We start from the raw sequence: 21,015 nt of genomic DNA on the forward strand, positions 1-21,015 counted from the left end.
TGTCAGGATTTCTGAGAGTATTTCTAAATGTCTTTACAAGCTGGCAAATAAGCTAACCTCACAGGATATTTGAGAAAGACTTTCCTCTTTTATAATTTCCACTGCTAATGCTGACCAACTAGCTAACCTAAGTTAACCTGACAGGATTTTCCATAATCCTTACTTCTAATGCTAGCTGACTATTTAAAGTCATATTCAGAAAATGTTCCGAATTTTCCAGCTAGCTGCTGGCTAACGCTGACAAGATTTCTGAGAGTATTTCTAAATGTCTTGACAAGCTAGCAAATAAGCTAACCTCACAGGATTTTTGAGAAAGACTTTCCTCTTCTATAATTTCCACTGCTAATGCTGACCAACTAGCTAACCTAAGTTAACCTGACAGGATTTCTGAGAGGATTTTCCATAATCCTTACTTCTAATGCTAGCTGACTGTTTAAAGTCATATTCAGAAAATGTTCCGAATTTTCCAGCTAGCTGCTGGCTAACAAAAGCTGCCAGGATGTCTGAGAGGACTTTCAAGTCGTTAAGAAAAAAAAAATGCTGGTCTTCCAATGATCTAGACTTCTAATGATACTTAGATAGCTAACGTGAGAATTCCTGACAGGATTTCCGAGAGGATTTTAAGTCATATTTTTGCATGTTCACTATTTAATTAAAGTACGTTTACAGGATCTTCATTGGCAATACTAGCCAACCAGCTAAAATAAAAAAATAAACAAACACGGCAACAACAACACCTTGACGAGATTTCTCAAATAATTTTAAATCCATATTCATAAAGATTCACACTTTACCCTAGCTAGCTATCGAATCCAAACCAACTTGACAGGATTTCTGAGAGGAATTGTAAGTTATATTCATAAATATTTAAAAAATATTCACTCTTTAATACCAGTCAGCTAAAATGAGTTAGCTTGGCAGAATATCTAATACATTTGAAGGGCTCAAAGACTTGTCTGCAGTCTATGGAGAGATGATTACGTACATTTCACGTCTGTGTCTGTGGTTCTTTATCTCAGTAATGCACAGTGTACGTTCATTTCTGTTGAATTCTCTTGAATAAATAATAACCACCAGTAATAATGGTGGTTGCAGCTTAGCTGGGGTATGCTAGCATCAGTATGACTCTGCAGAAAAGGAGGCCGTCACAGCAGCTGTTTCGGTGCTACGACAGTGATTTATCACCCCCATATGGCATGTTGCATGGAGAGTGCAAAGCCCTCTGTCTGTTGTAACACACTGCTGTATTACTGCTACATTAGAGACTAAGAGGTTGGCCGATGACTGTGTTGAGCTGGAGGGGAAACACTCTGTGAAAGTCCTGTATCTCCTCCACAGCTCTGTTTTCCTCATGTAAAGTGGGGTTTACAGAAAGAGAGAGAGTCGTTACTGACCGCACGCCCTCTGCCTTTGTCCTATAAATCAGCCGTGTTGCTAACAGGAAATGCTGTTGCTGGCAGTCTTCAGCAGTGCAGGATTAATGAAGCTGTAAAGTAATCTATTTGAAGGTGTGTGTGTGTGTGTGCGTCAACATGGAGGCTAATTTTAGCCATGACACTCAGCACTTAATCCATACCAAACACTGACCCTCGGCCGAACTCGTCAGCGTTTTCGACGAACGTGTTTTAAAAAATTAAATAAATAAATAAATAAAAGAATTCTGCTGGTCTGATTTGTTTAGGCCATTTTAATGCGAAAGTACAAAGCCGTAGGGTGTTATTAAAAAAAAAAAAATCTCAAAAGGGACCGTCTGTCATGAAAAGAACCTGTTACACACTTGACTGGCAGCTCTGATGATGTCTGTGCTGCTGTGATTACTTTACATAAGTGGTAGCTTTTTTATTTATTTATTTATTTTTATATCACAGTGCTTCTGAAACTGTTGGAGGCTAGTAGATGTTTAAGAGGGTAATGCTTTGCTATAAAGTCCACATGTAAGCATATATTAATATGTAAGTAATGCTTTTATAACGTTTCTAATCAGGACATAATGAAGCATATGCTGTACATTAACGGCCAATGAGTCATATCTGAACAGCCATTAATAATGGTAATAGTTAAGTGATAACCATCATGATAATGCATTCTGTTACCGTATTAATTAAGAAGCTGAGGTCAGAGCACAGGGTCAGGTATGATACAGCACGATGACTATCACAGAACCTTAACCACTGCACAACCGCCGCGCTAAAAAAAGTAGGTGGTCAATTTGAACCTCTTCCTCTTTTACTCAGCCGAGACGAAGATCTGCTTTAAGTACTACCACGGGGTGAGCGGCGCCTTGAGGGCAACGACACCCAGTGTGACCGTGAGGAACCCTTCAGCGCCGGTGAGTGTGTGTGTGTGTGTGTGTGTGTGCACTGTGACCCAACTTCACCCTGTAACTTTTACATTGCACTACAATGTTTGCAGTACATCATCATCATCATCATCATCATCATCGAGTAACACTGCAGGACGATTTTTATTACTGAACTCATAAAAATGATTTTAAAAAATTTCACAAAAAATTGTTTTTTTAAAATTTTCGCAATCGTTGCTTTAGAGAGTTTCATCGTCTCCTCTTGAGTGAGGATTAGGCCTCGGGCTTGCATACGCACGGATCATCTTGAGTCTATTAATATAAGCTCAGCTTCAGGCAGCCTGTTTATCATTTCTGATCTCACACACATTAGACTCGGATCCTACCTAATCATCACAAAGAATTACAGAAGAGTACTTGTGTATCGGTCCTTCTGAGAATAGACGATGCCCAGATTGATATGTAATCGAGGATTCAATGTATAGGAAGTGCAGTAAGAGCTTTTTTATTTATTTGATGGGATAAAATCATTGTCTTGCATGAACCTAGAAACTAAAAGCAAGACAGGATGTTGTTGGTCAAGTAGTGTGTGTATTTTCTAGGTTTGGTATGAGTGTAAAGCTGATCTAACTTTATTGTGGCTTTAACTTCAGCTTCTGCAGAATGTGTGTGTGTGTGTGTGTGCATATGTGCGAGCATGTGGTAGCGGTTGGTGAGGGGGTTTAGGTGAGGTGTGGGGATCTTTTCTCTCTGATGAGCTCACACTCTCTCTCTCTCTCTCTCTCTCTCTCTCTCTCTCTCTCCCCTCACCCACTCTTCGTTTCTGTCTCACCCTCCCTCGCTCAGGTGTTCAAGCCGGTTGCTGTGGACGACGTGCCTCAGAGTCAGGGCAGGCGAAGACTCATCAGTTTCTCTCTGTCAGGTAGAGTACGCACCGCCCCAAGCACGTTACCATAGCAACTGCCACGAGCGCGCTTTCCAATTAGGAGAGAGTAATTAGCTTAGATAAATTTTCAGTCTGACCTCTATTTTTAGTGACTCCTGAGGGACGCTTGTTATCGATCGCCACTGCAATCTTTCACTTACAAATCCTAACATGCCACGGTTTCCCTCCGGAGAGGGGCGACGTAAACACGCTCACATAAACACTTGGAGCGACGAGCCGAGCGCTGAGCCAGCAGACGAGGGCTTTTAAAACTCTTCAGCTTTCTTTACCTTGGGCATTTAATTTGCTGGACTTCTGAGTGAAGCTTGTTTCCGCTTAGTATTTCTTGTGCTTGTGTGTGTGTGTGTGTGTGTGTGTGTGTGTTCAGATTTCCAGGCGACAGGCTTAAAGAAGGGTATGTTCTTCAACCCGGACCCCTACCTGAAGATCGCCATCCACCCGGGCAAACACAGCATCTTCCCTGCTTTACCACACCACGGCCAGGAGAAAAGATCAGGCATCGTCTGCAACACCGTCAACCCCGTGTGGCAGAGAGAGGTGGGGAGATATGACCATACATATGCACAAACACGAACACACATGCACGTACGCTCACCATCCACTTCAGTTAATGTTTCACATTGGATTCCAATCTTGTCAGCCAAGAACTGGAATCCTTTGCTATCATGGGCACAGACTCACAAATCAGCAGTTTCTGAAATACTCAAACCGGCCCGTCTGGTACCAACAACAGTCACAGACATCTTCATTCTGATGTTTCATGGGAAGATTAACCGAAGCTCTTGACCTGTATCCGCGTGATTATTTTGCATTGCGCCTCTGCCACATGATTGGCTGATTAGATAACGGCATGGACGTGCAGGCGTTCCTAATAAAGTGGATGGTAAAAGTGTATGCTCCTACGTGTTACACCTGGACTTCTAAAAGCCTCTCATGTCCTTCTCTGAGATCCGAGCACGCTGTTGTAGTGTTTTAATGTCGCCCTTCCCTGACTGTCCTCCAAATGAAAATATAGGAGTGTATTTAATAATCATGATTTGCAAATCTCATGCTACGGGTTTTACAAGCGAGTCTGCTGTGTGCATCTGTTTACCGAACCCAAATCAAAATACAGTAAATGAAGATTCTGATTGGTCAGAAGATCTGATAGTACAACCCCGATTCCAGAAACGTTGGGACGCTGTGTAAAATGTAAATAAAAACAGAATGCAATGGTTTGCACATCTTATAAACCCACATCGAATCACACTTACTTTTCCAGGCTTTTGTTGCCCCCGTCCCGTCTTTTTTGAGACGTGTTGCGGCCATCAAATTCAAAACGACCTTTTTTTTCTTCTTCTTCTTGAAACAGTACATTTCCTCAGTTGAAACATTTGATATGTTTTCTATGTTCGACTGTCAATAACATACGGGCTTACGAGATTTTACACAGTGTCCCAACTGTTTTGGAAGCGGGGTTGTAGTTCCGGCTACAAGGCAGATGACAGGTTTATATTAATGTGCTCAGTGTAACACGTATCACCTTCAAGATAGGGAAAAGAAACGAGAGGCTGATGAGGAAAGGACGCAATAGCGTAAGCGATAACAGGAGCTAGCTTGTTTCGCGGACGTTCCACATCACCGACCGTAAACTATACACCGATCGGCCATAACATTAAAGCCACCTGCTTAATATTGTGTATCGGGTTCCCTTTTGTGCCGCCAAAACAGCTCTGACCCGTCAAGGCATGGACTCCACAAGACCTTTGAAGGAGTGCTGTGGTATCTGGCACCAAGACGTTAGCAGTAGATCCTTTAAGTCCTCTAAGTTGTGAGGTGGGGCCTCCATGGATTGGACTTGTTTGTCCAGCACATCCCACAGACGTTCGATCAGATTGAGATCTGGGGAGTTTGGAGGCCGAGTCAACACCTTGAACTCTTTGTCATCTTCCTCAAACCGTTCCTGAACAGTTTGTGCAGTGTCTCAGGGCGCATTATCGTGCTGAAGGAGGCCAGTGCTATTAGGGAATAACGTTGCCATGAAGGGGTGTACTCGGTCTTCAGCAATGTTTAAGCAGGTGGTACGTGTCAAAGTGACATCCACATGAATGCCAGGACCCAAGATTTCCCAGCAGAACATTTCCCATAATATAATATGAGAAGATTTTAGTATCTTGAAGGAACTGTTCAGGGAATTTGAGAGTTCATGAATATTTTTGGCAATAATAGTAGTCATATTGTGTTTAATAGCGTTGCTTGTAGTTTGCAAGGGAAATACTTAAGGTTTTTTTTACGAGCCTGATTTCTCTGGCAACCCGGAGAGCATAATTGGCCCTGTTCTCTGAGTGGGAAGGATGGCGTTTTTGTTTTTTTCCATCTTCTGTGTGTATCTGAGAGACTCTAACCAGGCATCTGTTCGGTCTTGTCTAAAGGGAAAATAAGTCAGTGTGCAAGATATACAGTACAGAGGGGAGTGTGCGAAAGGGGAAATCACTTCCTTTTATTCTTTCTGGAGGGGTAAAGAATGACGGACGGCTGGTGTTTTATGATGTGGAGTAACCACTTGCCTCCGAGTGCGTTCAGCTGTCCAGTGTTGTTGTATGAGGAGCGGTTTGAAAGGATGCCATTACATATCGCAGAGGAAGCGACCCTCCTTTTCAGACGGGGGAGTCTCAGAGATTCGGACTAAATTTGTCGAGAAAACTGGCTAAAGATTGCCAGTCAGAACCCCGTACACGGTACCTCAGAGAGCACTCGGACAACACGGATACGCCTTTGTTGGTTGGAAGGATGGCTCCGGTTAGGTCTTCTCCATCTGGATAAATGATCGGCGGCTTTCAGTCAGAGCTTTAGATGAGAGGGATTCATCACGTGAGTGATTGAAGCACCCGGCGCTGAGAGCCAGCCCTGTGGGGGAGGAGGGAAAGTAGGTCGACATGTAGAGATGTGGAAAATAGGGAAGATTGGTAGAGAGGAGTGAGGCGAGGGTTCAAAAGGGGGTGGGAGGAATCATCTCCTTTTCATCTTTCTGTGAAGGGAAAACGATTGAGGCGGCTTATTGCCGTTTGCCTTGGAGAACGACCTCACCCACGGCTCGCGGTCTCTCCAGCTGTGGCTTTTCTTCTTTCCCCCCACCACCCTCGCGGTTAAACACACAAACACACGCATACTTACACACTCTATGTACAAGTATAAAGATCTACTTAGTGCCCATGCCCGTAAATGCTCTAGCAACCAAGAACGATCATGATGTTCTCTGATATCTTTTTGATGCCGTTAAATGCTGGTTAAGAGTTCTAACATGGAGTCTTCTCCGTAATGACCCCCGAAGGAAGACAGAGATGACAGAGGCATGCTGGGTAGTGTAGTCCGCATTCCATCGGAGACTTTATGCCAGGGGCCTCGGGTCTTAATTTTTTCGCCTTCGCCTGTGCATACGGGCTGCAGTAGTGCTTTGTCATTTCCTTCTCGCTTCTTAGCGTCTAACCTCCTCCCTCAGAGAAGACCAGCGATGGAAGGGTAGAGGAACTGACACCAAAATCGACACCATCACCCGATCAACATCACTTACTGATCTTTGTCACTGGGTTTAAAACGTACACCTAAATTACACAATGATGGAAAAAAAACAACAAAATTCTTATCAGTTAGAACATTATTAAGTATTACACCTAGACGTTCTAACCCAGGGGATATAAATATGAGAATAAATAAATTGGAAAGCCCATGACTGATTCGAACGAGCAAGCATAAGTGTGGAGTATGTGTGTTGCCGGAGATGCTGTGCGAGGGTTAAAAGTGCTCTCTCTTCTCTTCTTTCATCTCCTGTTTCACAATCTGTGCAGTTCTGCCATTCCCATAGACCCACCGCTTCCTGTGCCGATGCATCACAACCGTGGCAGCTAGGGATTAGATAGGACCTTGCCTGCAGACACACACACACACACTCACACAAAAACAGAAGACTTGTTGGCGTCATGCATGAACAGCGTAGACACACAGTTTTTTTTTTTTTAATGATCTGGGAGAAATCACAGCACATAGAGACACAAAAGCAAAAGGCACTCATCCAGTCTCCTTGTTATATTCTCAGTGTTTTCAATAATGGATACCCCCCCTCCATCTTTCTTCCCCCAGAGCTCTTATTTCTGCTCTTGTTATTAGGAGCACGCCGCACATTTGTTCTGTTTCGCCGATTCCCCTTCTAGCTCGCGTCCCTCTGTCTGAGATCAACCCAAGAAATCGTACTCCTGCTGAGAGAGAGAGAAATTGGCCATATGCCAGTGTGCTGTTACAAATGGAGCAAACCATTAAAAATAGGCAAATACAAAAAAAAAAAAAAACACTCCCGCTGATGGAAGGCTTTCGGCGATCAGAGGTGTTCTGAACTTCCGGCGTGTTCCACGTCGAAACATCGTGCCGAGAGGGAGCAGATAGCCGGCCGAGAGGCTTGTATGCACCAGGAAGTGGCATTGTAATTATTATTCATTTTAAAGGAGCCGTGTACAATTTTTTTGGTTCCCTCTGCTGGCTATGAGGCAAATTGTAACCATAATAAGAAGAAGAAGAATAAGAAGAATAAAGTGATTGCCGTAGCTTTCCCCTTCCCAGAGCCAAACCAGCCCTCCTTTCTGAAACAGTTAGTTGCCTTTAAGGAAAAATGGACCAGAGTTGAGCTGCTTTGTTCTGTGAAAGGTTGGCGCTCGTTTCTGGGTCAGAAAAACGTGATTCATATCTCGCTGCAGACCTACGGCAGCAAATGCACAGCACCTCTTTGTCACCTAAAATACACCCACCTTACTTGCTATATTAACTGTTAGCTAGTTAACTGTTCAGTTAATGTTCTGTTCATGTTAGCAAACCAATCGTAGCAAAGTTAGCTAGTGGTTAATGTTAATTAGCTATCTAACTAATGTTAGGTTAGTTAGCTAGATGGTTATCTTTATCTGTAGAGTAACATTTATGTATCAGATACAGTCTTAAAACCCATTTCAGTATCTTGATTGTAGTATTTCTTAGGAGTAGCTGTTGCATTTAGCATTGCTGTCACTGCAGGTGTATTTAATCCAAGTTTTCAAAGGTTTATTGTATTGTGAGTCTATTTTCTCTCAGGGTATTGTGAAGATGGTTGTAACAAATGTTTAGAAAAGTGCTTGGAGTAATGGATTACTATTACTACTACTACTGCTGCTGCTACTAGCTAACTAACATTAACCAAAACATCTTGCAGTTGACTAACATTAGCTAAGTTAGCTAGCATGCTAAAGTGTTGTTGAGGTATATGTACCTCGTTTTGACTGAATAAATACAGTATACCCTATGTATTGTAAATTTATAAACTCCAACAAGCATTTGTTGAGGTAACTAGCATTAACGTTAGCTGTATGCGTGCTAACTCAGTGTGACCAAATTCCAGTTGTTTTCTTTTCATATCTGTTGTGTGGCAGGTAGTTCTAATGATGCTTGGGGAAGTTAATTTTAGACATGTGGAACTTTTTATGGTCCTAATTGTGCTTAATGGTGTGTTGAAATTTCTTTGGTTTTGGTAATTGGTAGTGGGATGACAATGGCATTTTGCAAGTTGTGCAACTCCATATTTCTCCCCCAGGGAAACAGGGCATGAATAACAATTTGTTTGAATTTATTTGAAATGTTCCTTAGGGGTGTCAGTAATTTCACCACATGTATAACTTGAGAGAAAACACTATTATTTAAAAAAAAAAAAAAAAGAAAAAGAAAGAAAGAAAGAAAAAGAGTTAGATACAGCTATAAAAAAGCTGTATTTCGACTAGTTTTTTTCCCCCTAAGGCATCTGAAATTATACAATTATTATATATATTTATACATATATCATATACTGTAGTATAGAAAAATAAATTATTTCAAACTGCATTTTTATATAGGCTTCTTCTGTTCTTTGAATTTGAGTTGATTTTACTGTGATAAGCACTAAATTGGACCTGATTTTATCTCTTCTCACTTCCTCTCTCTCTCTCTCTCTCTCTCTCTCTCTCTCTCTCTCTCTCACAACAGAGGTTTAATTTTGTGTCTTTACCCACGGACGTGCTGGAGATTGAGGTAAAGGATAAATTTGCCAAGAGCAGACCCATTATAAAGCGCTTCCTGGGCAAACTGTCCATGCCGGTGCAGAGATTACTGGAGAAGCATGCTATCGGGTAAGTTCTGCACATACCGGTCAGGAAGAATTCATAATCTGTGTCTTCGCCCTCGAACAATTTTGTCGCCTGACATGGAGTTGCCTATATATGGCTTGATGTTGTTTTTGAAGCTAAGCAGCGACTGAATCCTAAATTCTACCAAGACAAGACCCGGTTTCATCTTTATACCATTTTCATCTCGTCTACATATACCATGGATTGACAACAACGAACTCATCTGAACCTTGCTGCCAGTCCATCAGGCTCGGTATTGACAAGAACTTAGAATTGGCCAAAGAAAAATAATTAAATGCTTCTTGGTTTGTTGTTATTTTTGGCCCAGGGTTCCAAATGGAGTTCGTTCATTCATCTTCGGTAACGCTTGGTCCTGGTCAGGGTCTTGAGGAGGAACGGGATGCCATTGCAGAGCACATTGACACCTCCACTATTTATATCCACCTACTGGCATGTTTTTAGGGAGTGGAAGGAAACTAAAGAACCCAGAGGGAACCCACATGGGGAGAGCATGCATATTTCCACACAGGCAGTAACCTGAGCTCGTTCTCGAACTGGGGACCCTGGAGCTTTGATGTGGAGACACTATTTGCTGCTGTCCAGATGTAGCAAAACCCTAAATGTCTTAAATGTGGGTGCTTACCGCTGCTTTATTTTTGTCCCCTCAACGATATTTGACTCAGAATCATGTGCTGTCTGCAAAATTCTTATAGAAAGTACATCAAGGTGACCGGCGTCCTAAAGATATCCCATCTTTATCTTCATAAACAGAATTTCTTGTTTATTCTCTGTCCACAGTGACCGAGTGGTCAGCTACACTTTGGGTCGAAGGTTGCCAACGGAGCATGTCAGCGGTCAGCTGCAGTTCCGATTTGAGATCACTTCCTCCATTCATCCAGGTTTGTCCTAACTGACTTCATCATCGCAATTACGCTCAATAGGCAGGGATTGTTTATCTGGATTTCTGATACTCTGAGCTGATGTTGGTGTTCTCTTCATCCTCTAGATGATGAGGACATGTCCCTCAGCACAGAGCTCGAGTGTACCACAGTGCCTGAGGAACCCGAGCAGCATGAGCCAGGGGAAGTGGAGGCAGGAGAACATCCAGCTCCAGTCCAAGCCGAGGACACCATGAGCCTGGATCTGGTTGCTCCTGATCTGCCTCTGGATGGGGACACGTCTTCAGTAGAAGTTCCCATGGATGTAGAGACCTTAGAGGCAGACGTGGGAAGGACAGAGATCCAGGAAACGGAGGACACCGGGGGGGTCCCGGAGGCAGAATCTGTACCCGGAGAGAGCAGTGAGCAAGATGTGGAAGCCCTGGAGCAAAATGGAGGGAGTCAGGTAGAGGTCCTGACGCCTGAGCAAGACAGAGGGAGTGAACAGGAAGTGGCAGCTCTGGAGCAGATGGAGCAAGGAGAGACAGGAGTAGAAGGACAAGGATACAGTCAAGAGACAAATCATGTGGAGGCAGCTGATATAGAAATTATGGAAAGTACAGCTGCGGCCCCTGCTGTAGTGGCGGAAGAAATGGAGAATGCAACGGGAGGATTTGAACCTCAACCTGTCTCCCCTGAGGATTGTGCTCAAGCAGAGGATGAGGATCAGGAAGAAGAGGAAGTTTGCTCACTCCGGATGCGTGGTGCAGCAAAGAGAAAAAATCGTCCGTGCTCACTACCCGTGTGTGAGCTGGAGACGGTAATCGCCTCGACGTGCGAGGAACCCGAGACACCGCGCTCGCACTACATCCGTCTCCATCACCTTCTCCACAGCCTTCCCTCTAACCAATCAGAAAGCTCTAAAACAGAAGAAGAAGAAGAAGAGGAGGAAGAGGAGGAGCAAGATGAAGATGGTGCAGCCCCAGAGCCGCTGACTCCCAATGGCCCACGCCGTTCCCTTCCTCGCAGCCGCTCGCACCAGCGCCTCTCCGAACTCGTGCAGATATTAGACGGAGACGGCCAAGCACTAGGGTCCGACGGTCAGGTCAGAGACCAAAGGTCGCCAGGTGAGAGCGAGGGTGAGGCTGACCTTAGCCCGGTGCCGTGCTGTAGTCACATGGTGGCGAGGGGTGCAGGCGCGATGCGTGCAGCGTCTTTCGACAGCGCACGATGCACCAAGAGCAGCGTGTTCTCCTCACAGGAAGACGAGGACGACATGGACGGGCTCGATGGCATCTTGGACTTAGAGGTGGAGCCTTGTCAGGGGTTGCGGACTCGGACGAGGGACGGAACAAGGTGGGAGGAAGTGCCTGACACTCATGTGCAAAGTCCACATGGTATCGTGGGTAATGGAGAGTCCCCAGGAGCTGGGACAAGCAACAGGAGTGAGTTTGAGCGATTCTGACATACGGCACATATTTATTTGATGCTCTTGTCATTCATACTTTATGAAAGCGTGTTGTACATGAGTGCCAAACTCATCCCAGTAGGAATGGTGCTAAATTTTAATAGATGAGCTGAATTTCGATTAGTGTCTAACTGATGTAAACGCTGTCGTGAAAACACATCTCTCCAGACATCTAATATCTTTTCTGCAGTTTGAAGTGTTGAATTTTCCAATCTGATTGATCAGAAGGCTTTTTATTTAAGCTCCGACAGTAGTGCTAGCTGTCACATAAATCAAACGTTTATATTAACGCCCTCGTTCTAATATGTTATCGTTTCTATAGTAACCGCTTATTCAATGGGACCTGTATCCTGTATGGTCGACGTGTTACATGATCTAAGGCTGATAATAAACAGATTGTTATTAGTAAGTTTTTAGGAAGGAGATGTTTATTTTGCATTTAAGGAAGGAGTCTCCGGTGTCTTCAGTGTCAGACGCTCAATGCTAAATTAAAGATAGTTTTATTATATATTGTTTTTGGTGTGTGTGTGTGTGTAGGAGAGTGTCCTCTGCCATGTAGTCACCCTCCAGTGAGCCATCTCCCTGCTCTGAGGCCGGACCCCCACCACTACCCCACCATCGACGAGCCCCTTCCTCCTAGTGAGCGCCCCCTTCTGGACTACCCAGTCACTGGATGGACTAGTCAATGACGCTTGCATATTTTTTACCCATCACTGATACACACACACACACACTATTTATCAGATTTCCGCTTATCTCTGTTTCACACATAACCAGTGTGCTGAGCCAAGCTGTAAGGATTACCTCATTATGACTTTTTCAAATCTGCCTGCTTATCGCTGTTACTCTATCACACCATTCACTCTCTCTGGCATGTGTGTGTGTGTGTGTGTGCGTGTGCAGACTGGGAGGCGCGTATCGACAGTCATGGACGCGTGTTCTACGTGGATCACATTAACCGTACCACCACATGGCAAAGACCAACAGCAGCAGCAACGCCTGACGGCTTGCGCAGGTCCGGATCCATCCAGCAAATGGAGCAGCTCAACAGGAGGTGTGTTTGTGTGTTTTGGGGTGTGTGTGTGTGTTTGTGTGTGTGTGTGTATGTGTGTGTGTGTGTGTGTGCCTTCGCATTCAGAGTAAGGAATAAAACACTTGGTTTGTGCCGTTGTTATAGGAAAATAATCAACGACCAGGCCGGATGTGATATTTTTCCTCCTTTACCACAGCAGTTTGCCAACGATCACACTTTTTATCCTTTCATACTTAAATTAAATTTGAGTTCGTTCCTGTTCTCACTTCCGTTAAAGCCGATTTTACTTTTCGACAGCAACGCCGTGTAGGTTTTATTTTCGGCTGAACTTTTAGGGATACAGATTCAGCTGTTTTTTTTTTTTTTTCCAAGAACTTTATTGAGAGTGGTCCATCTGTGGATGATGAATCATCAGTGTAAAGTGCATCATACTTCGGTTTGAGGATGCGTGGAGTGACCTACAGAGGGGAAGTGAAAGCGACGTGGGCCGCCTCGAATTCTCTCCGATTTAGCCTCATGCGGCGTGTGGATTTGCGTCCTCTGTGAAACTCGAGAGCGCTGCTTCCCTTCACTCCTCCATCGCTCTATTATGTCCTGCTGAAAGCATGCTCCTACCAAGGACTTGTAAACAGGCACTCTTGCACCACCTGGTGGACAGAAAAATCACGACACGACACAGGTCACAATTTGATTCGATTCAAGCTACCCAGATTCACGATTCGATCCAAATTGATTCTCAAAGTTCTAACGAAGAAAAGTTATGACTGAAAAGTGTTTTTCTTCTTCTTCTTCTGAATCATAAACAATGTAAAACTACAGGTTCACCATATCTTAAAAATAAATAAACATGTTTATAAGTTCTCCCAAAAATTTTATTAAGTCTCAGACCCAGGGAACATTTTCGATTGAAGCGTAACGAGCTCCGGAGCAGTGTCGGAGGTGTCGTTTTAACCCAAAATAGAGCTCCAAAGTCGGTTAAAATGCCCGTATTCCGCAGCCTCTTTTTCGGGCTACAGAAAGCAATTTCTGTTCAAGATCTTTCCTTCCATGACTATCTAGCAGATGTGATGGAGGTAGCCATGTTGTGGAATGAAACTGTTCTCTGTTTCAGATATCAGACCATCCAGAGGACCATGGCGACAGAGAGGAGGGAAGAGGACGGAGGGAACCCTCGAGTGGAGAGGAGTAGCAGTACAGAGACCGACTCGCCGCCTCAGACAAGCGGTGAGAGCTACATAAACCCACATCTCTTAACAGCTCATAAAGTAGTACTGTATTGGATGGATAACCCTGACCTGTCTTTTAGTGAAGTAATGCTTCACCCAAAAATACCAAGCTATCTAACTTATTAATAATAATAATAATAATAATGGGGGGGAGCCAGGACGGCTTTAAATTTAAAGCTTTGTGTTTAAATTTAAAGTTAAATGTACGATTTGTGCAAGAATTGTTCATTATTATCTTGTCTCTTTCCTCTCGGCTCATGTTTCTGTCTCTCAGAGTCGAGGAGAGACTCGCACTGCTCACCGAGTCACTGTCAGAAGATCACCCTGCTGCTGCAGTGTCCAGCCGTCAAGTTCATCACGCACCCCGAGTTCTTCACCGTGCTCCACGGCAACTACGTGAGCTCGTACACACGCGTTCACACACCTGTACACACCTGTATTGCGCAGATGTAATCTGACAGACAGAAGCTGACTTCAGGTGTTCAAGTGTAATGAAATACATCTGAAGCCTGTAAGCGCAATGCGATGCCTCTCGGGACATGCTGCATGAGGACATTAGTGTATTTATAAAGGCGTCGAGTTATTTGACTAGCGATAATCCTAGCTTGTTTTTGAAAAACGACATATTATCGTGGTTCGATATGGTCTGCGTGGCTGAACGCATGTCTCTTTCTCCCGCTCTCCGTTTCTGATAGGGCGCATATCGCATGTTCACTAACAGCTCGTGTCTGAAGCACATGATCCTGAAGATCAGGAGGGACGCGCGGAACTTCGAGCGCTACCAGCACAACCGCGATCTCGTCTCGTTCCTGAACCGCTTCGCTGATTCCCACACGGAGCTGCCACGGGGCTGGGAGATTAAAACCGACCCCCAGGGAAAGGTAGCGACAAACTGAGACCTTGCCATTAAATCCTTCTTCCGTATATATACTGTATGTGTAACAAATCCGCAACTTGACCCGGATCGAATCCGGCTCATGTGAACGACACCAAAATACAGTGATATTTCAGCAGCTTTGAACAGTGCTGACTTTTACAGTCTCTCTCTCTCTCTCTCTCTCTCTCTCTCTCTCGTTTGACTCTGCAGTCGTTCTTTGTGGATCACAATAGCCGTGCCACGACCTTCATCGACCCCAGAATCCCTCTGCAGAACGGCAGGCTGCCCAACCACCTCACTCACCGGCAACATCTGCAGAGATTGCGCAGCTACAGTGCAGGAGAGGTGTGTGTGTGTGTGTGTGTGTGTGTGTGTGTGTGAGAAATTCAAATGAATGGCACATTTTACAAGCTCCTATAAACATCTTTAAAGCCAACGCTTGGAGAAAAAAACAAACGTGTTAACGCTGTACATTAAGTTAGGTTCCCCTAACTCTTCTATAAATTTCTACACAGCGATAGCTAACAAACTATAAAGTAACGTAACGGTAACGATGGAATTAACATTGCTGTTCATACCACAATGCTGTTGAATTCTCACTATCACTGTTACTATAACGATACACCTCTAACTGCACCTCAAATCACAGGTTTATACCGTCTGAATGCACTCGTTCTTATACATCGCCGTTTCTATAGTAACAGCTAATTCGCAGGGACTTGTTCGGGATGCACGCTCCGTATAATCGAAGCGCAATAATAAACGTATTGAAAACGTTCCACGAAAAAAAGTGCGATTTATTTAACGTTTGCGGAAGGAGTCTCCAGCGTCGACGTCTACGTTTTCTCGGTAAACCAGGCTGCAGATGTTTTTTCTCCGTCATATTAACTTCATTACGTGTAACTCTAACAGATTTAACAGATGAAAATTTCCAACCCGTTGTTCTTTCATTAATACTCGACTTGAATCATTTGCAAGTGATTTAAATATGGTATAAATAGTATAAAACGTTGAGATGCGATTCTCTAGGAATTCTCTTCTCCATCCATGACTAGTAATGTGAGTCTGTTAGTTAGCTTGTTAATGCTCATAAACGTTGCAAAATCCTATTTAAATCACTGTGTGAGAATGGGAAATGGAAATATCTTAAACTAGGGGGTCCCAAACTTTTCCAGGGCAAGGCCCCCCAAATGGCATTAGCATTTGACCGAGGCCCCCCTTTTGCAAGATGTCTTTAAAACACATTAAAAATACAGACTTCTGAATATATCCCCCTTTTTTAAAAAAATTAATAATTACATCTTTACATTACATCACATTAGGAATTGATTGTGTGTGTGTGTGTGTGTGTGGTTGTCTGAGAGTGAGAATTTATTTTTCAGCAAATTGTTGAGGCCCCCTGGGCGCCCCCTGGTGGCCCCCTTTGAAAACCACTGTCTTAAACTATTACATATTGTGAAGATTTATTTATTTTTTTGCACTATTAATCAATGACTAGTTTTAATTTTTCATCGACAGGCATCCGATGTGTCCCGCACTCGTGGAGTGTCTCTGTTAGCGAGGCCTGGCAATAGTTTAGTAACCTCCATCCGAAACCAAAGCCAACAGGAGCCGGTGCCACTGGGTGAGTACGCAGCAAATATGGAGCAGGTTTTAATTCCACATTTACAAAGTGCTTAAGAAACACTGCAAACAAAACTAAATTATAATTTAAATAAAAAAGCCACCCTATAGCAGGTGAACATATCTCAAATATGATTCGACCTATTTTTAAACACTTGTATTGATTTCAAGCTTAATCTTAATTCCTACTCGTTATATCATTTTACTCATTTGAAGATTTTTGTTCTTTTTTTTTTTTAACAAAAAAGTGTCTACGTTCACTTATCAGTTTTTTGCAGCGAAACATATTCGAGCAATGTCGAGTAAACGTATCTAACGGAACACTTTTTTGTGTCCCTAACAGCGTACAATGACAAGATTGTGGCGTTTCTACGGCAACCCAACATCTTTGAGGTGCTCCAAGAGAGGCAGCCGAGCCTGGCCAGGAACCACTCGCTCAAGTACGACCTGACCTCTGACCTTCTGATCAGTGTATTGAAGAACTGTAGAAAAACCATGCTCAAGGTGTGTGTGTATGTTTTCAGAGAAAAGGTACACCACATCCGTACAGAAGGCGCACCCAGACTAGAAAAGCTGTCCTGCGACGCCGACTTTGTCATATTATTAAGGTAAGTTATCTCGAAGCTTACACGCTCCAATATAAGGCAATGTTCAGGCACTTGATATACGATATACTATCCTTCCGAATAACGAGTACTAATTTACTCACGTGCAAAAATCGTACGAAATGGGCGTGTTGCAGGTGATTTACGGAACTAAACGATGTTCAGAGGATTTCTGCACGGGCTGATTGTTCGTTATGCGCGTGCGGAGTTCAGATCTCAAAGAGACGAGGCTCAAATTACGATACGAAGGTCAAATAAAAGTGTGTGTCTGTAATGTGTTCGATGAGAACGAAAATGGGATGTGTGATGTCATCAGCTTTACGATTCTTTTACTATGGCGTTGTTTCAATATATTTTTAATACATATCCTCTTTAAGACTTATTAAATGGTATCATTTTGTCGTAAATGGAAGGAAAACCAGCTTCTGCAAATGTAATACTTGCCTTTTGGTCATACTAATTTGTACACACAATTGCCGGTCCCAAAAGGCTGCAGTAAATCCCATTTCCCCGAGCGGCATTAAACTCCGCCCCCTGTTTACCATCTTTAATATATTATTGATTAGAGCGAAAGCGAAGAAAAAGACGAGCTATGCTATTTTGCTCTTTTGAAAGACGTAATCCTCAAAAGCCCCGTGTTGCTAAGCTAAACCGGCTTGTATGTTGTTGTTGTTGTTGTTGTTGTTTTTAAACATGTTCATGTATGTAAACACACCCCTTTAGTAAATCACGCCGTCGGTTGTTCGGACTGGTTTGAAGGTTGTGTATCTGTGTGCAGTTTGTTCGAGGAGGAGATCATGTCCTACGTACCTCTCGCCACATTTCACTCCGGCTTCGCCTTCTCTCCCCGCTGCTCCCCCGGCACCTCCCCGCAAAATTCTCCAGGTGGGTTCAGGTTGCTACGCAGCAACCGCGACTCGCGTACTCATTCTTCCGTCACGGTTCGCTAAGCAAATTATTCGCTAACGACACGGAAACGTTCGGCTACAGAAGCTTTCCGACGTGAACGTTCCTACTGTACGGTTTCGAGTCTCGCTCATTTGCTTCACAGGAACCCAGAGAGCTCGTGCTCCAGCTCCATATCGCAGAGACTTTGAGGCTAAACTTCGGAACTTCTACAGGAAGCTGGAAGCCAAGGGTTACGGGCAAGGGCCGGGGAAAATCAAGTGAGTCGGCTTAACTTAAAAAAATTTACAAATAAATAAATCACACTGAAAAATAACCCAATACAAAAACACAGGATTGTAGATATATTCTTTATCAACTGATATAGATATGTTATGTTATGATAACGTTCATATGTTAATTGATTAATTGATTGATCATGGCATTGTTGTTGTGTGTTTCAGACTAATAGTACGGAGAGACCATCTACTGGAAGGCACGTTTAACCAGGTCATGGCCTACTCACGCAAAGAGCTCCAAAGGAACAAACTCTATATCACCTTCGTCGGCGAGGAAGGGTATGCCCTGCATCGATCGCTGTTCGCAAAGCTGAGGTTTAAAAGCTGAAAATCTGTCTTTAAAGCTGTCGTATTGTAAGGATTTCGATTCTTCAAGCCATTTTGGATGAAGATTTTGTCATTTAATGCGTAGACGTGAAACGGTGAACCAATACACGTTCTAGTGTGGTAGTGTGCCAATAGTTACGGCATAAATTGTCGATAGCGCCATAGATGTCCATGGCTGGGAGTCCAGGAAGGCAAAATTGGCCGTGCTTTCTCTGGGAGGTCGGGGTGGTGTTGCTCTCTCTGTATGCATCTGTGACCTCATGTATGCAGAAGAGGGCAGTTAGCACGAGTAACAGTCCGAAAAAAAAACATGCCTTGACCAGCACGAGCTAGTCAGAGCTTTCACCCTAACCAGTTGGTAGATGTGATAGAAGACAGCTAGTTACAATAGATGGTGCGGATTGGAGAGAGAAAAAAAAGTTACATACTGCCGCTTTAATACTGAATACATTAAAGCAATTATGGTAAATTGGCTCTTCTTTTAAAAGCAATATTATTTTCATAATTTTAACACGTTTTTTTTTTTTTTCTTTGTTTTTTTTTTTGTCCAGTCTGGATTACAGTGGGCCTTCTCGGGAGTTCTTCTTCCTGCTCTCTCAGGAACTGTTTAACCCGTATTACGGCCTATTCGAGTACTCCGCCAACGACACGTACACAGTCCAGATCAGCCCCATGTCAGCCTTCGTGGAGAATCATCTGGAATGGTGAGACCGTCTGAACGCTCCTTCAGATTAATCCGTGATTGGTGTGACCTTGAAATGTGTCACTTCCTTACTGTTCTCAAGCTGTGTGTGATATTTCTCTTGCTTTTTTTTTTTTTTGTGAGAAATCAACTATCCGGACTAAACCCTGACAAACGAACGTTTGCATTTAGGTTTCGTTTCAGCGGCCGGATCTTAGGCCTAGCGTTGATTCATCAGTACCTGCTGGACGCCTTCTTCACCCGGCCCTTTTATAAAGCCCTGCTCAGACTGTAAGTGCAATCTGATAATGTATTATTGTCCATCAGAAATGGCGTCGAGGACGTATTGTGTGCGCTGTATTAATGTACTTGTTGTGTTCAGAGCGACTGACCTGAGCGATCTGGAGTATTTGGACGAGGAGTTCCACCAGAGCTTACAGTGGATGAAGGACAATGACATCACAGACATACTGGATCTCAACTTCACCGTCAACGAGGAGGTGTTTGGCCAGGTGTGTGTGAAGGGGGAGGGGGAATAAGAAATTGGAGAAATAAGAAATTGGCAGTTAATTGTCCAGAGAAGTAGTGTTGTTGATTTGGCTCTGTGTGTGTTGTCAGGTCACAGAGAGGGAGCTGAAATCAGGAGGAGCTAATATCCAGGTGACGGAGAAGAACAAGAAAGAGTACATAGAGCGCATGGTGAAGTGGAGAGTGGAGAGAGGAGTGGTTCAGCAAACCCAGGCTCTGGTCCGAGGCTTTTATGAGGTATACACACTGCGGTTTTTTTTGGTCGCCCGATAGCGGATTTTACCGATACCGATAACTAATTTGGGCGGTACGATAACCAATTAATTAACAGTTTTTAAAATCGATACCGAATGAAAGCATAAGACTCAGAGTAAAATAATGCTTTAAAACTTTATTCCAATAATAAACAGTACCGACTGCACCATGAAAATGTGCTGTACTTATTTAAAAATGAAATAAATATATAAATATTAATATATACTACCCCCCCCCCCCCCCCCCCACACACACACACACACACACATTTCAGAATAATAATAGTCATCAAAACTCTGGAGTAACACAAATGGAACTACGGGAATTATGTCATGATAAAAAAAATCCAAAATAAATCAAGATAATTTAATATTTTTAGCATCTTCAAAGTCGACGTACTTTTTGCCTAGAATTTTCAGAAATGTATTCTTGGCGTTTTCTCAAGGGGTTTCTTGAGGAATTTCCCTGAGATGCTTTTTTAAACAGTATTAAAGGAGTTCACACCGACGCCGGACTCTTATCGGCTGCTTTTCGGAAACATTTCGCTCCGAGTCGTCCGTTTACATAAAGATTACTTTGTAAATAAAGTGTTAGTTTTAGTCTAATGAAAGGAACGAATACGTCGGCACGATTATATTTTTGTCTACAAAACCATTTTGAAACATTTAATCATACACCTTCAGATCAAAAGGTTTTTAGAGAGCCTGAGAAATATTTCAGTCGAGTGTCCGCAAACTTTTGACCGGTACTGTGTGTATTAACTGTTAATAAATATTAAAGTAAATAAAAGATATACATCCAAACTGAACCAAAAACTAACGCTCCAGATAACAAGTAAAAATAGAGACATCCGAAACGAATCAAACAACATTTTGAATAACACGACAAAATTTGTCAGTTTGCTACTTCGCCTCTAGAGGCCGCTCTCG

The 21,015-nt window shown here is 43.3% G+C and overlaps 1 protein-coding gene across 1 annotated transcript in view; it reads left to right on the forward strand.

Annotated features, from left to right (window-relative positions):
• The window catches only part of hecw1b (HECT, C2 and WW domain containing E3 ubiquitin protein ligase 1b), a 37,135-nt gene that overhangs the window by 11,504 nt on the left and 4,616 nt on the right, over positions 1–21,015 (forward strand). Inside the window, exons 4-25 of the mRNA XM_017495923.3 lie at positions 2,235–2,329; positions 3,149–3,224; positions 3,616–3,785; positions 9,261–9,403; positions 10,199–10,299; positions 10,407–11,723; positions 12,284–12,385; positions 12,650–12,800; positions 13,891–14,003; positions 14,280–14,401; positions 14,701–14,886; positions 15,093–15,227; positions 16,401–16,506; positions 16,849–16,945; positions 17,030–17,113; positions 17,889–17,995; positions 18,162–18,276; positions 18,460–18,573; positions 19,173–19,325; positions 19,496–19,594; positions 19,686–19,815; positions 19,922–20,068. Coding sequence (XP_017351412.1) covers positions 2,235–2,329; positions 3,149–3,224; positions 3,616–3,785; positions 9,261–9,403; positions 10,199–10,299; positions 10,407–11,723; positions 12,284–12,385; positions 12,650–12,800; positions 13,891–14,003; positions 14,280–14,401; positions 14,701–14,886; positions 15,093–15,227; positions 16,401–16,506; positions 16,849–16,945; positions 17,030–17,113; positions 17,889–17,995; positions 18,162–18,276; positions 18,460–18,573; positions 19,173–19,325; positions 19,496–19,594; positions 19,686–19,815; positions 19,922–20,068 — 3,863 coding nt within the window. The remainder of the gene's footprint in view (positions 1–2,234; positions 2,330–3,148; positions 3,225–3,615; positions 3,786–9,260; positions 9,404–10,198; positions 10,300–10,406; positions 11,724–12,283; positions 12,386–12,649; positions 12,801–13,890; positions 14,004–14,279; positions 14,402–14,700; positions 14,887–15,092; positions 15,228–16,400; positions 16,507–16,848; positions 16,946–17,029; positions 17,114–17,888; positions 17,996–18,161; positions 18,277–18,459; positions 18,574–19,172; positions 19,326–19,495; positions 19,595–19,685; positions 19,816–19,921; positions 20,069–21,015) is intronic.

The sequence above is a fragment of the Ictalurus punctatus genome, chromosome 20 (assembly GCF_001660625.3).
Source record: "Ictalurus punctatus breed USDA103 chromosome 20, Coco_2.0, whole genome shotgun sequence".
In the NCBI taxonomy this organism is placed as follows: domain Eukaryota; kingdom Metazoa; phylum Chordata; class Actinopteri; order Siluriformes; family Ictaluridae; genus Ictalurus; species Ictalurus punctatus.